Raw genomic sequence first — 16867 nt, forward strand, 5'->3', positions numbered from 1 at the left:
TTGAAAGTAGACAGCAGATAAAGCCAGAATCCTTTCCTTTTCTTAATGTTCTAGTTAACAGCAGAAATCAGAGGACACCTTTACAAACAGATGTGGACAAGAAACCGGTAGTCAATATCAGTTCACAAATACAGTCAGGGGTACACATGAGTACTACAGAGTTTAATGCCACAGGAAGGAAAGGCCTTTCACTATTTGCTCCAGAACAAAAACAGCATGATAAAGCATTGTCTCAGAAGTCGCATGACACTCTACTGAAATTTAGACATCTGGAAAAAAAGAATGAAACTAACATAATCTCCCATGTAAAATTGAAACATAAAAAACAAATAATGAACAATAGTACTGTGAGTCAGAGAGAAGGGAAGTTAAAAACAGATAGAAGCAGACACCTAGAAGATGACAAAAGAGAAGAGCAGAAGAGCTATACTGTCAATCTGAAAAATAAATCCAGGGAGAATATCAGCAGCACTACAAGCCATGTTCTTCCTCCAACAACAGAGGAATCTCAGACCAAGACTCAGATAGTCACTCCCACAGCGAACAACTACCTAGCCCAGGAAAAGCTTAAAAAGAAACTAGAGTTATCTACTACAAAGCATAACTTTCAAGGACAAAAATTGCTTCAAACAAACATTCTTGATTCATTGTATGCCTATATTCCTATTTATCCTAAAAGCCAGGAAAGTGGATTCATAGTAACAAACCTGAAACCCAAACAATCAACTATGAGAATCTCAGAGCACCCCATTACAAAGATACTTAGTATCATAAGATGTGGTTGTTCAAGCAGTGAGAACAAGTTAGAACACGGCTTCAACAAACCAAAAACCATGGCTCCAAGTAGTAAAGATGTCTCCCCAGAAGTCATTATCAGAAGTATTTATGTTTCCACGATGAGCCCACCTCACAATGAAGGAACAGTTAACTCAAAACCAAACCCAAGTAGGGAAAAGGGAATCTGTCATTCTAAATTCCAAGAGAAGTCACCAGATGCTAGAAAAACTAAGGACATTGTAACAATTGTAAAAGAACTGAATTTTCCAATCCCATTGCTGCAGGAATCTCAGCCCTTTGTGGTGAATGATCCAGAAATGCAGAAACTTCCTGATGTAAACCCTGAATGTGAAATAGAAGAGAATTTATGTATACAAACAAGAGAAGGGGTTGATTCAGGAAACGATGACTTAAATGTCATATATGAACTTGACATGAATACCACTGAGAAAGAAGAAATACGAAAAGACACTCTAATGCCCCCAGAGTACCTATGTAAATGTGAAGACCTAAAGGACACTACAGAAACTCATTTGAGAGGAGCTGTGAGTACAAGTGTTTCATCTCCAAGTCTACAGCCACTGTCTGGGACCGCACTATTTGATAATATGGGAGAATGTCCCTTGCTTTCCAAGACAGAGGAAGCTGCTTCAGTAACTGTGCCCACAACACTTCAAGATAAAGATAATGAAAACACATCACTTGCAGAAACATTGTTTCCCATTTATAAAGCACTTAAACGTATTTTTGAAGATCCTGTTGAAAATAAGATCCCAAACCAAGTTCTTTCTGAAATACTGAAGCAAGTAGGAACCTACAAGTCTGATGATGCAAAGGTATCTCCTTTGCTGGAGAGTCCAAACACATCATCAAAAATACATGCCACATTGCTACACACACCTCTTTTAAAACAGCTAACTCCAGAATTAAAAAATAAGCTTTCTACGCATTTAATTTCTAAAGCACTTGACATAAAACTAAACCAGAAACCAGAGATAGTGAACATATCCTTACAGAACTATAACTCTCACCCTCAAAGGGCTATTTCGGAAGATTCCAATTGCAGGCTTTTTCTAAAAGATACAAAAATAGATTTTAGTTCTCCAAAAGTTGATACTATACATAGTAAGTTAAAAAACAGTTACCAAAGAGATTTTCCTCTTCTCAGCTTGGTGAAGACATCAACAACTAATGTTTCAAGTAGCAGCAAGACGGTCATGACAGAACCAAGGGGCATCAAAAAGCAAGAAACCTTAACTTCATTAGCAACTTTGAATAATCTCCCGTTGAGGCACATTCTTCACAAGTTGTCAGAGAAAGAAAAAGATGGCCTTCTTGTGCACCTTTGTACAAAAAGACTGGAGATACAAACAATGGGCCTTCCCAGAATTGCAGAACAATCTTATTCAAGGGCCTATGCCCAGGAAAAATCAAAACCCATATTTAAGTGTATCCATTCTGCACCACAAGGACCAAAACGAACAAACAGAGTTTTAGTACTTTTTGATGAAAAATCTTTTTCTGACATTGACTGTGATTTGCAATACAAATACCTCCACTCACTCCCTAAACCTCCTTTCACTGTGGTCTCTAAGCCAAATGCAGTTACCAAACACACTTCCAAGTTAAGCACTGATTCCAGCTCAAAATGTATAAAAGTTGAAGCTAGTAAGGAAAGTACTACTCTTTCCTTTGACAAAGAACGTGTATCTTTCCCAAAGGAAAATACACAAGAAAGCTCATTACCCTCCAGAAAATTCCAGGAACCTACTTACGTACATGCCTTTTACTCTGGTCTACAAGGTACAGAACAGAATGATAGAATTCTTTCGGATTTAAACATACAGATAACACCAGGAAATGATAAGCAAAGTTATATATGGTTACAAGAAACCAATTCATACAAACATTCTGTTCCAGGAACTCAGCAAAATACTGCTGATTTAGCTGATTCACACTCATCTTCGGACGACTGGACTGATGTCCCTCTAAACACTGAGACTTCAACTGAAGTGGAATATCCAGCTCCTGAAGAAACTGGCAGCGACCATAGTGTGCTTATACAAAGCAATTTTCATTTAACACAGGCGTTTGCGTTTGAGGAACCCAAAGATGTTCCATTGGCATATATCCACAAAGTCAATGAAGCAAGGCATTTGAAACCATTTTACCATAAGTATCCAAGTGACAATCATACTAGAATCTATAGAAAACATACACCCCATTGCTATCAGTTTCAAAATAGCAGGAAATGTAGGTCAAACTCCAAAATGCAGCCTTCTGACTCATGGTCTCACAGTTCATCCAATAGTATTGAAACTGAATCTACATCATCTTCCAAAATGTTCAGTGAAGGGAAGCATTGGACTATGACCAGGTGGAACAGAACAAGCTACTCTTTAACCTCCTCAACAACAGAATCCAATACTAAATTGAATCTCACAAAAAAACATGACAAGTATCACATGTACTCACAACCCAAAGAAAGAAGGGAGGGTAAATTTTATTTATGGAGAAAGTCCAATGTCTACTGGGATTCAGATTGCAGTCACTCACATGGTGAGGAAAAACTATCATGGAAGAAGAGACTATATCATTATAAATCAAAAGAGCCAGACCCACAAGAGCCAAATGCTCATTGGCAGAATATCAAATTCTATTCAGAAAGAAGGGAAAACCAGCCTTTTTTTTATGCCTGTGTACCAGCAGATTCAATGGATATTATCCCCCAAACCATTCGCTGGGTTATTCCCCAAAAAATCTTACAGAAGAGAAAGTTCAAAATTCCTCAAGTGGCAAAGATTTCAAATTCTTGGAATCTATGGAATTCATTCAAAAAGGTTTTGGGATCACTTGCAGCCTTTAGTAAAATCTGATATGATTGATATCAACTGCACATGGATTCTCCTGAATTGAAAAACTGCTTGCTCCTGTGATATTCTATGAAAATAAAATAGTAGACCAGCCATGTTTTCTTGAGCATTGGTATGTCCTTACTCAGCTCACGTGTTTTAGGTCTTGGTAGATACATGCAGTTGTTCCTGGAGGCTAGGAGCAAGGCATAGCTCTGTTTTATCCTGCCAGGTAAGAGCTCTTTTTTCAGTTGATGCTGCTTCCTCATAGTCCTAAGGAGAGAGGTTCACACACCAGGAGCCCTTTTCCCACCCTACCCTCGTGGCTGAAAGGTGAGTGGGAGGAATAGTCAGTTGTGGACAACATACAGAATAGGCAGCTGAGAAGCTGTTTGAGATAGTATTAGGAGATCCACACTGCCAAAGAGCACAAAACTGAAATCAAGTGTGTGAGGTCGGACCGTTGAGTTTGACAGCCAGACTGAATACCTTAATGATTTTTACGATAGAGATCTCTGAACACTCAAACACAAGACCATTAACCACATTCCAGACCAACAGACTTCAGTGAAATCCTCCCCATCCATATCTCATCCCACTTCTCTGACATTAGAATTTTGAAAAAATCCTAGCTACATCAAATTTTGGTCCATAAATATTTTTATTATGTATCTGCATAAGGGCTTTTAAGATGACAATATCACTGTCACATCTAAAAATACCATAAATGATTTCCTAAAATCCAACTAGATTACAGTAGTGACACAAATAAGAGCTGTAATCTTGCGTTAAATTTCTGGTCATAAATGATGGAGGAGAAAGAACTGAGTGATTAGGTGCATTACAGTGCCTGTTCTTGCTTGTCACCTTGACTACATTCGGAACTAACTAAAACCCAAATGCTTAGGTACACCTAGGAGGCACTTTTTCTTAATTAAACATATAAAACGGAAAATCCAATTTAAATTTAAGTTTTTTTGAGGTGGGAAGATACACCTTTAATCTGAGCTTCTCTCTGTTGGCAGCCTATGTAAGGGATATGGAGGAAGAAAGCTTGCTTTGCCTGCTTGCTCATGCCGGCAAGTCCGTTTCTTCATTGGCACTAGAGCCTGCTTATCTGGGATTCCATAGTATACTGAAGAGCAGCTGAGAAATCCAGCCTCATGGCCCAAACAACTACAGGATTCTTGGATCTCTGTTGGTAAACAGGCATTGTTGGACTAGTGTGGCCACAGCCTGTTAGCCATTCTAATAAATCCCCTTCCTAAAGAAATATAGGTAATAGATAGATGATAGATAGATAGATAGATAAATTCTGTTTATTTAGAGAAGCCTGACTAGTACATTCATGCATGATGCAGAACTATGTTAAAAAAAAACTATAAAAAAATTAAAAGCAAAATTAGATACAAAATACAAAAAATTCACATCCCAATTTTTATGAAGCTTATTGAAGAAAAAAAAGTTCATAGTAATATCTTAAGTAGTTCATGAAAAGTTGAGCCAATAAGTGAGGAATAAAGTCTTACACAATAGCCAACTTTTTGTTAATTCCTTTTCTTTTCTTTAATTTTTTTTTCTTTTTTAATCACTTTACATCCTGGTAGTAGCCCCATCCTCCCCCTCCTACAAGCCCCACCCTCCCTTCCTTTCCTCTACTCCTCCCCAATTTCTCAGAAAAGGGGATCCACCACTACCCATCCAGCCCAGCTCAAGTCACATAAGGACTGAATGTGTCCTCTTCCCCTGTGGCTTGGCAAGGCAGTCCCACCACGGGGAAGTGATTTTTAAAAAAGCTAGCATCAGAAACAGAGACAGGCCCTGCTCTCATTACTAGAGGACCTACACGAAGCCTGAACTGCCCATCAGCTACATCTGGGTAGGAAGTCTAGGTTCAGTCAATGCATGGGCCTTGTTTGGCTATGAGTCTCAGCATCTGCTTCAGTGCACGATTGGCTGAAGCATCTCAGAGGACAACTCTGCTAGGCTTTTGTCTGTAAGCATAGCATATCTTTGTTACTTGTATAAGGGATTGGCTTTTTCTCATAGGGGCAGGTCTTGAGCTAGTGTATGCTTTGGTTGGACATTCCCTTAATCTCTGCTCTATCTGCTCTATCTTTTTTCCTGCACATCTTACAGGCAGGGTAAATTTTGTGTCTAAGTTTTTGTGGGTTGGTTGGTGTTTCCTTCTCTCTACTAGGAGTCTTCTCTAGTTAGGGGAGTTCTCTTCAGTCTTTATAGGCCCCTGCTACTAGGAGTCTCTGCTAGAGTCTCCCTCACATCCTCCCAAGAGCCTACCCTGAATTAGGTCTCCAGCTTGTTACAGAGATGCCCCACTCACAGTTTCTTGTTTTTCTAAAGGCCTTCTGTCCTTTTGCCGCCGCTCTCCCCAGGTCTGATCCCCACCCTCATCTCTCTTAGTGCTTCCTCTTCTACTTTGTTCCCTCTCTGCAACCGCTACCTCTGTCTATTCTGTTTCCTCTTCTGAGTGAGATTTAAGTACCATCCCCTGTATCCTCCTTGTTACTTATCTTCTTTGGGTCTGCGCACTGTAGTGTTTATCCTGTACTATGTAGCTAAAATCCATTTCTAAGTGAGTATATACCATGTGTGCCTGGGTCTGGGATACACCTACATAGGTGTTTTGAAGTCAGCCACCAGGTTACTCACCAGATCGGTAGTCTCTGACCTTCTTTGCAACTCAGATATGGCAATCCTTAGTCACTGCCACATTGAAGGCCCCCCCCCCACAATAGCCAACTTTATTCAGACCATTGGACAATCATATCCTAAGGGTTAAGAGTCACGTGAGTAAAGTGTACAATCACAAGCCACATGTGGCAGACAAGGGACACATAATGAATAGAGGCATATAAATAAATACATAAATAAGAATAGCTAGTTGTAACAAGCAATCTGCAGTAAACACCTTTATCAACTACATCTGGGAAGGGGACAAAAGCATAATCCAAGAACAATCCAGTGTTTTGAAAGAACTGAGGTTCCAAGTCTTTTGTCTTGTTTTCTTTTAGTTTTCCCCTAAGCACTCAGAAATCTTCCCACACAACTCTGTTCTTGGACTGTGTTTCAACACAAAGTTATTTGTTCTTGTTTTTGTTGCTGTCCTTGACAATTTAGAAAATTCTGGCACTTTTGCTAACTCTGAAGACGTCGAGAATTAGATGTGGTAAGGTTCAAGGCAATAAATTAGAATATATGTAGAAGGTAATGTTACCCACAGATACCTTTGTTATTTTTTTCTACGGACAAGTTTGTACTCTATAAAAGAAAATTCTGGTGACCGTATCATCATTACACAGTCTAGAATCACCAGGTGAAATATATCAGTGGGGAATTTTCTAAATGAGGTTGGCCTATGGAACTGTCTTGATCACATTAATTGATATGGAAAACTCAGCTCACACTGGGTGGTGCCATTCCATAGGGCTAGGTCCTAGACTGAATAAAAAGAGGAGCATGAGCTGACACTGGCAAGCATGCATGCACGTGTTCCTCTGTCTTGACTGTGGATGTGATATGATCAGAAGCTTCAAATTTCTGCCAACTTGATTTCCTAACAGCACTGGACTATCACCTTTCCTTAAATTGCTGTTGTCAACACAACAGAAAAAGAAGCTAAGACACCCCTATACCATTAGTTATAGTAAATATATATTCATTCGAGTGGTCTGATTAGCTTATATAATTTTGTGTTTCTCAGTTTATAATTCACATATTTAATGTGTGAAGGCCTCATCCACAGCCCACTTCCAATACAGCTTTCCCACTTGTTTGCTCTCCATCACTCAAGTTCCCTCAGTTCCACTAACCATAGGGGGTTTTCACATTGTGACTTTAGATTCTGTACTTGATGCTGGTGTCTGCACAGGGATGCGTTCACGGTAAGCAGACGAATCTCTGGAATCTATTATTACACCAAGGAGGCCTAACTGTATAGGAAATAAATGTCAGTCACATAAATATATACATAGCCTCTTATTCCCAGAACCCACACTGGAAAATCTTCACCTATTACCCCATAGCCACATACATGGAGCCCTCTTTCCCAAGTCATCCCTAAGTCTATGTGCTCTCACACCTTTAAGAGACTGTGAGGGGCACATTTAATTACCATAGAATTCATATAGGAGTCTGAGAGGTGCCAGTTTACTAATAGTTTAATGCCCTCCCTCTGAAAAGGAATGTCAACAGCACACCAGCCTGATGGACTCTTGACAGTAGGCACCATTGAGTCCATAAAAAGAACAGCAGTTTGGTGAAGGGGATAGTGTCCTACAACATACATACACATGAGAGGTAGGGGAGGAGACAGAAAGACAGACAGAGACACACACACACATACATATACTGGGAGATGGACACAGGCATACATTAAACCTAGCTTTATTTCAACACACTGGTATCTATGCTAAGACTGTCTCTGTGGAATCTCCAAATCTTGTAGTCCAAGAATAGTCACAGAAACCACTCAGAGTCCAGTTAGATATGGATTGTTTTCTGCACACAACACCCCAACACTGACCATGGTCTGCAACACAGTGCACTCTGGAGACAAACTGTGACATCAACCTGCTTTTAGAGCAACTTTTTTTATATATAGAAAAACCAAATGTAAAAGGCACAGGCAGGGCAGAAATATATTTTTGGCTAACTAGACAAAGTATTATCAGTTAACCTTTAAGCTGACTGGTCCCAAGTAAGGTAAGTGAGGTGGTAGTTAGGGTCTCCTAAAGTGAAACCAGAGATAACAGAATGGAATCAGAGTGTAGCCAAGTGTGGAAATAACAGAGCATCGATTGTGATACTATTGAATAATAGTAAATATAAAGTTAACCCTCTGACAGCGTCTGCTAGTGTCAGCTATGAATAACTATTTCTAGGAAGTAGGTTTAAGTTTTTGAACTTAATTTTCTTATGAACAAAGATGGATTGATTCTTCTTTAGGGTTCCTATTCCAGCAAAGGTTAAAAGGTACCAGGATTTGATTGCAAATGGAAAGGTTTCCAAGGGAACAATCCATGTCATGTCCGGCAGATGGAACTGTTTGCTTCTCATAGTGTACATGCTTTCAACCTCAGTCCTGTGTCTCTTTCCTTACCCCACTTTCTGTCCTTTTGTTTAAGCATATCTTCTAGAACAATAGAAGAATGAATGGTAGTATAAAACTAGATCAAAGAGAAACTTGAAAGCAATTAGAGATTTGAGCTGGATTCACTACTTTTTGCCAACATATTACCTTAGTACATACAACTTCCTTAATTGGAATCATTTTTCATTTGACATACTCTCTTTGGCCTTAATGCATAAGCACAGTCTATTCCCTGTCCAGTTCTAACCATCTTCAACCTTCACTTTCTTCCTCAATCTTTGAACACCATACACAAAGGCAACCTGCCTTGTATTTAATAAAGGAGTGAAGAGAATGAATGGACTAACTACCACATCACCAGCATCTCCATCTTTTGTAGTTCATCCCCTGAGGCTGTGATAGTACAGTACCTTGACTTAGTCAACTTATTTTCTCCAGCTTTGGAGGCTGTGAAATCCAAGATCAGGCACTTGCAAGTTTACTGTGGGATGACTGTCTGTTCCTCACATGTGGTGCCTTCTTTCTGTTTCCTTATAGGAAATAGCATAGAGACTAACAAGCTACCTCAATGAATTTAATAAAGGCTATAATCCATTCATGAACACCCCAACTCAACACATGTTTCACCTCCTTAAGAATCCTCCTCTCAAAACTAATGCATTGGTCTTAAACTCCAAAACAAACATCCTAGAGACATTAGCACTCAATCCTTAGCAATCATCTACTCTAAGAATCACGTGAGATTTCTCTTTACTCTTCACAGCACCATCGTTTAAAAATCTATTATCAAATCATTTCTCGGATCATGTGTATTGTCATTTCCTTCATCTAAATCTAACTAAATAAAAGCAACTTCACCTTTCTTCTGCCAACTACTTCCATATTTATTCTCTCCTCTTGGCAACAAAAGTCTATTGACCTAATCCATAGGTCAATCCCTTAGTGGATCCTTAAATCTTGTCATTGGAGGTTGTGAAAAGCCCAAAATAGTGGGACCTGTCCCTTGAAGCTCAGGAGCCCTGTGGGAGAGAGAAAAAAGGAATTGTGGAAGTCAGAGGGATCAAGGACACCTGGAGAGCACGGCCAGTGAAATCAACTAAGCAGAGCTCATAGGGGATGGGATCACAGAGATTGAAGTGGCAGTCTCTGTGAGCCTTAAAAGGTCTGCACTAGGTCCTCTGCCTATGTTATGGTTGTTAGCTTGATATTTTTGTGGACTCCTAACAGAGGGAAGAGGGGTGTCTTGGACTCTTTCACTTGCTCTTGGGACCCTTTTCCTCACACTGAAGTGCTTTGCCCAGCCTCGATACGAGGGTTTGTGCTTAGTCTTATTGTATCTTGTTATGCCCTATTACGTTGATATCCATGGGAGGCCTGCTCTTTTTTGAAGGGAAATGGAGGAGAAGTGGATCTGGGCCAGAGGGGAGCACTGGGAGGAGTGGATAGAGGAGAAACAGCAGTTGGGATGTGTTCTATGAGAGACTAGAAGAAAAAAAGAAATGTTGGGACCTATGGGAGGGGGGTGGTCCTTGTTGGAAAAAGGCCTGAAAGCAGATGTTTGGGAGCTGGATCTTGTTCTGATCCCTTCCTGTACACAGCCTTTCTGTTTCCTGCCAGCTGTAGCAGTGAACTGCTTCACTCTGACATGTTCTCTCATGAACAGGCACCACGAACAGGCACCTCTGAAAGTCTCAGCTGAAATACTTTGTCCTTAGGTTTTTCTCATTCTACATTTTGAAATTTTATTCTATATTCAGCTAACAAATATCATCATTGGTTAGCACTATTACACACAGATAATAGCTTCTTTTTGCTTGAAACCCATCTCTTTGTGTGTGTGTGTGTGTGTGTGTGTGTGTGTGTGTGTGTGTGTGTGACATTATAGACTTTCAGCTTCACTCCCATCCTACTGCTTTCTCCTTCTCAACTTCATTTGTTCTTTTATTTCTCCCATCAACATTTATCCTCTCAATATCACAGCTGCAATGACATTCTGTACTTAAACATCACCAGTTCAAATATCTTTCCTAAATGTTAACTTTTTATAATTACCTAGTCAATACTGATACTTCTTTGAGTATTTTACACTCACAAATGCTTAACTAATGAATATTGTGCACAGCCATATTTATCCACTGTCCTTGTGAGCCATTGAGGTTGATGATAACCTCATCTTTCTAATCTTTAATGATGAAAATCTATGGTTTGTGAATTTTAGTTCCAGATAAGATAGAGTAATCATATTTTTTCACATTTCTTCCTCATTCATGTATGGTTCATGTGGCTATGCATGTTCATACATACATTAACTTGTGGGCCCATGTGTGAAAGCCAGAAGTCAGGCTTGGGTGTTTTCCTCTATTGATCCCCACCTTGTTTTTCCATTCAACCCCTAGCTCACTAATTTGGCTAGACTTAGGTCCTCATTCAGGGTGGTAAGCATTTTTACCCACTGAGCCATCTCTCTCCTCCTTCCCTCATAGTTTTAACAATAACTCAATAACCTAGGCAAAATACGTAAAATAGATATCAGGAAACTATGAAATGTGATAAATTAGGTAGGAACTTTGAGAGTTTGGAAATATTATGGAAGTTATTTCACTATTTCTATTTTCATTTCCATCCAGCCAATGATTGGAAAATCCCAGAATCAGGAAACAGCCATAAAAACAAAAGTAAGAAATCCCTTAGAAAAGACTGTTCTTTCTTGGCATAAGGCCAGAAAAGGGGAGCTGAGCAGAATGGGACACTTCTGGGCAGTAGATGCCCTACTCCACACCTATTTCTTTCCCTACTGACTACTATGCCCATCACTGGACGTATGAACGCAGCACTAACTTCTCAACTACGATTGAGAGATGAACAACACATCTCTCCTCTCTACTAGGCTGTGGTATCCAAAGACAGTTAACACAAGGAGTCTCATCACCATCTTGCAGAAACAAAGTCATGCATTCCCCATTAATAAGCAGTGAAAGAATTATTTAGAGAAGGAAAAAATATCCTTTCTATTTACCTGGTCTTTTGAGGCGACTTCAATAAACTTCTGCATGAAATCAATCAGAAGCAACAGCAAAGGGTTGTAAAGTAGTCATATTCACATTGACAAATGAATAGCTCACGAATGGAGCAGACATGACTAACACTGTAAACGTTTTTTAAACTAAGTTAAATTTTATTTTACTTAATGTAGGTCTGCAGATTGATCCCAAGGCCTTGGGAATACTACTCAGACAGTTTTACTTTTCTTGTCAATATGGGAAAATACACTGACAAAAACTTTAAGTAAAGATTTGTTTGGCTCACATTTGAGGGCACAGATCTGTCATCTACATGGATCTTGAGGCAACTAATTCCAGAAGAGAGTAATAGGTATTAGAAATGCCTGTTTTTTGTATAGTTCAGGATTCAAACCCTTGGAATAAAGCATGGGACAGTGTGGCTCAGCAGTTAAGAGCACTCACTGCTCTTCTAGAGGATGAGTTCAGTTCCCAGCAGCCACACTGGGCAGCTCACAACAGTCCAGAATCCCAGCTCCAGGGGATGCAACTCCCTCTCTTGACCTGTGCAGGCACCTGCACATGTGGCATACACTCACACAGAACAGATACACAAACCATACCTTTTGTTTTATTTTGTTTCTTTTCTTTCTTTCTTTCTTTTTTTTTGAGACAGGGTCTCTCCGTGTAGCCTTGGCTATCCTGGACTAGCTTTGTAGACCAGGCTGGCCTTGAACTCACAGATATCTGCCTGCCTCTGCCTCCTGAGTGCTGGTATACATTTTTTAAAGTGACCTTTTAAAGAGAATGTGCCTTCTGGGTACTAGCTGTAAGGGAAAGTGGTCCTCATCAAGGCCTGCCCCCTAAAGAATACTATGTAGGCAGTTCATCTGTCTCTAAAAAACTACATTCTCATCAGAGGAGACATCCTACCTGAAATATGAAGACACCTACGAAACAGATATAGTAACCCTGACCCTGCCATCTGGGAGGCCAAGACATTGGGAAAATCACTTCACTCCTTGGATGGAGGTGGGGAAAGGTGTGAATATGTTGGACTCTCATGCCCAACTTGGGAAGCGGGGGGTCGCCGTGAGAGACCACGCGAGGCACAACACACTGATGCAAAAGCAAAGGTTTATTGTTATTGCTGACGCATCAAGGTCCCTCAGCCCTCGGGAGGTGAAGGACCCCGAGTAGCTGTTACAGACTAGTTTTTAAGGGTAAAAACCGCAAAGCACGTGGGGTTCCTTATCAAGCTTAAACCATATGGACATTGGCAGTGGGAGACTTCTTGTGGGGACTTGGGTGTGGGTCCCTAGGGCAGTTACTAGAAACCATATGGGACTTCTGATATAGGGAGTTCGCATGTAGCTATTCTGGGAACTAGGGTGGAACTCTGAGGCTAGTAGTAACGAGAACTGGGAGAAGCCTCTGGGCAGGGCAAGCAAGCGTCTTACATTTTATAATTTTACAATTTCTCAAATATAGGAGGGAAGCACCAAAGAGGGGAGGAGGAAGGAACACAGGGCATAGATAGCACCTTAGCACTTTATACAAACTGTGGTTTTCAAGGCATCTTCATGTACACTCTATGGTCTCTCAACCATCCTCTGGGACAGGAGGGGCATATGTTTTTATATCATTGCCAGTTGAAGGGAATTCTACCGTGTACCACACTCACTGTCATGACCCTTCAGAGGCAGGTGATGACTGGACTGGTGAGCTACAACTCAGCAAAGCTCAGGTTACTACACCTGAGGACACAAGAGGGCTGGCTGAGGGACCCTGATGATCCCCTCTGTCATGGCAGCATGTCCTCCTTGTTTGTGGTCTCCAGGCTAGGTGCTTCAGTCTCACAAAGCAAGCCTCTGGAATTAGGGATGTTGCTTTTTCCTTTAGAACACACTGACAAGGCCTGTGCTTATGATAATGGAGGTGTGTCCTGACATGAGCGTGAAGCTCTAACACTCATGTGAAATGAGCAGAATTTTGACAACTGTCATGTTGTGATGACACTAAGGCTTCTGATGTCATACAAGCATGCCATGGCACACGTGAAGGTCAGAGGCCTACCCGTGGACATCAGGTCTCCTCTTCTACTGTGAGACCCTAGGGTTGAACCCAGGTGGTCAGGCCTGGTGTCGAGTGCCGTTCCACACTGAGCCATCTTGCCCACCTGTTCTTTCCTTGAGACAGAGTATCTACCTGCAGCTCACAGATGCAGCTAGGGTAACTGGCTAATAACCTTCAAGGACCCATCTGTCTCTGCCTCCCCAAGGCTAGCATCACCGTCACAGTGCTGCTGCCTCACCAGGTGTGACACACACCAGGTGTGACTTAAGTGTTAACTGTCAACTGCACAGGAGACAAGCCTTTATGCACATTGGTGAGAGGATATGCTAGTTGAGGTGGAAAGACACACTAAAACAGGTGGCACTGTTTCCTGGACTTGGGTTCTAGACCATCTGAAAAGAGAACATGGGACCGGTGAGATGGCCCAGTGTGTAAATATGCTCGCTGTCAAGCCCGAGATTAAGAACTGAGACCCTCAAATTGTCTCTTGACCTCCACACCCATAACAGTCTCTGCTCAGTTACAAATTCAATGGCCACCTTCCCTTTTTCCGTTTTTCAGTTGGTGCTTTGATGCTGGACAACTTAGCTCCTATTGCTTCTTGGCAACAAAATTTAAAAAACCAAAAGAAATTTCTCCAATGAAATACACAGTAATATATTTACACGAATGGATCAGATGGAGAGATTCCAGCCTAAGTTACAAATAGGAAACCAGACGCCTTAGCTTCTGTGGGCTAGGACCTGACACCCCCAACTACATCACAATCAGAGGGTAATTTGTGGGATGTGTGTTCTCTCCCTTAACCATGTGGGTGTCAGGGAGGAACTCAGGTTTATAGACTTGGCAAGAAGTACCTTGACTCACTGAGCCATCTTACCTGATCCGCTCAGTCATGGAACTGAATAAGCTCTATATCCATATGGATGTTCGCTGTGTATACCTGTCCTCATTTATAAGGAGTAGATCCTCTTACCCTTGGTTTGACAGCCCAAGTTTAATGACCGACAAGATGACATCCTCCACACATTAACTCTCTGACTCATGATCAGTCTCAGAAGTCAGATCCATTCCAGGGGAGCGTCACAAGGGTAAATCACTCAGCTGGAAGAAACATTTCCTAAAATACTCTGAGATCTGCTGTGGTAAAACATCAGCATGAACCATCCAGCTCCCATCCCACAGGCATGCCCTCCACCAGGCCCGTGCGACCTCTGCTGCAGGCTCCATCCACTGTGGCTAGTCAGAAGCTTCTTCCTAACACTGCTCAGCTGGAACATCAAGAGGGAGTCCTTACCACACCTCCACCCCCAGGAGGGACCTCTCAATTGTGCATTTGATCAGATGGGCCTATGCTGCATTGTTATCCAGGGTGAGATGTGAGAGAACTGCTCCAACCCTGACAATAAAAGACACTGAGGCATATTATTGAATCCATGAATGTCATGCCTCAATGCCTGGCAGCCTAAGTCAATTAGCATGACTACCTCATGGATGTATCCCTACAGAATGTGTCTCAAGGAACTTCTCTCTTTGGTTGGACCCAACTAATACAGTACACAAGAATGGAAGGACAAAGGTCAAGTGCAGGGTCTGGAGAGATGGCTCATCTATTTGGAACATTTGTTTCTCAGAGGACCCACAAGGCAGGTAGCAAGCTTCTGTAACTTCAGTTCCAGGTGGAATCTACTGTCCTCTTCTTGTCTCTTGGGTAATTGCATGTTGTAGTCCACAGGCCTAAGAGGGTGACACCCATAACAAATAAAAGAAAAATAATATTAAAAAACCCAAAGACAAAAAGGCACCAAATACATAGTCAATGCCAATGGCACAAAAGTCAACAAAACAAAAACAAACAAACAAACAAAACCCCATGACTTAACAGGTCTTGGAATTCATTTTCTCTGACACGTAGTTATCACATTTCTAGGAGACCAGAGGCAGGGATTCTGGGTTTCCTAACTTCTTTTATACTTCCTCAAGGAATGTTTTCATTTCCTGAGAGGCATTAGAGCAATACTGTTGTGTTTTTCTCTAATTTGGTCCACATGATCACCCATAGAGCACCATATTTTAGCGGTGGCCAAATATTGACCACAAGGATACAGTTTCCATCATGAGGCAGGTATCCACAGCATTGTCCACAGTATCCAAATTGAAAATCCAATCCTCTTGTGAAGCCCTGGCTGGCTGGAAACTCACTATGTAGCCCATGCAACCAGCAATTTGCAGAGATCCGTCTCTGCCTGTGAGTTCTGGGGTTCCAGAATTGCAACAGCACACCTGATTAAAGAAGAGTCTTTAGAATGAAGAGTTGTAGATCACTTTTTTATTCATAAAAATGTGTTCATTTTACTCAATCAAGGCTAAAAGGGTGGAAGTCATTATATATAGTGTATAGCCTTAGCAAACTAACAAATCAATAAGAACAACAACAATTAACAAGTAACAAAAACCTCAAAAAAAAAAAACCAAGAAAACCAAAAACCCAAAGCAAACAAACTCAACCAAAAACCAAATGAAAAAAATTAAGCTAATTAATCAGTTTAGTGCTGCAGATTTAGCAGCACAGACTTACACATTTTGGCTGGTCTTGGAAACATGGTGTAAAGTCAGTCACTGATTGTAATAACCTTTTCAAGATGAGTGTAGCCATGCCTCTTTGGGGCTTGGTACAAGTCTGAGATGTTACAGGCTTCGGCTCAAAGTCTTTCCAATTCTCTTGACTGATCTCCATTAGCATATCCTTGATGACCCATCAGGACAAGCACCAATTTACACTCTCAGACTTCTCCTGGATGCCCAGCAACTCTTGATGTGCCTCAGCACTTCTGTGAGGCCCTCCCAGGAGTACAGTCAGCATGAAGGCATCCCAGTCTCTGTGTGGAAACCCTTCCCTTGTCTACCTGGGCCACACCATATCCTCAGCTCAAATATCTACATGTCAGATGAGGTAAACATTTCAAAGTGAATCTTCTGGGTGTGTACCAATCATTTCGTAGCATACGATCTCTAGCAGACAAAGGCTTTTTCTCAGAAACACATAGTTTTTC

The 16867-nt window shown here is 41.1% G+C and overlaps 1 protein-coding gene across 1 annotated transcript in view; it reads left to right on the forward strand.

The window, feature by feature from the left end:
* The window catches only part of LOC311585318 (leucine-rich repeat transmembrane protein CCDC168-like), a 54271-nt gene extending 50564 nt beyond the window's left edge, over positions 1-3707 (forward strand). The window contains 1 exon segment of the mRNA XM_084760390.1: positions 55-3707. Coding sequence (XP_084616516.1) covers positions 55-3653 — 3599 coding nt within the window. The 3' untranslated portion in view covers positions 3654-3707.
* The last annotated feature ends 13160 nt before the right edge of the window (positions 3708-16867 follow it).

This window comes from Acomys minous (assembly GCF_964271855.1).
Source record: "Acomys minous genome assembly, chromosome: 15".
In the NCBI taxonomy this organism is placed as follows: Eukaryota; Metazoa; Chordata; class Mammalia; order Rodentia; family Muridae; genus Acomys; species Acomys minous.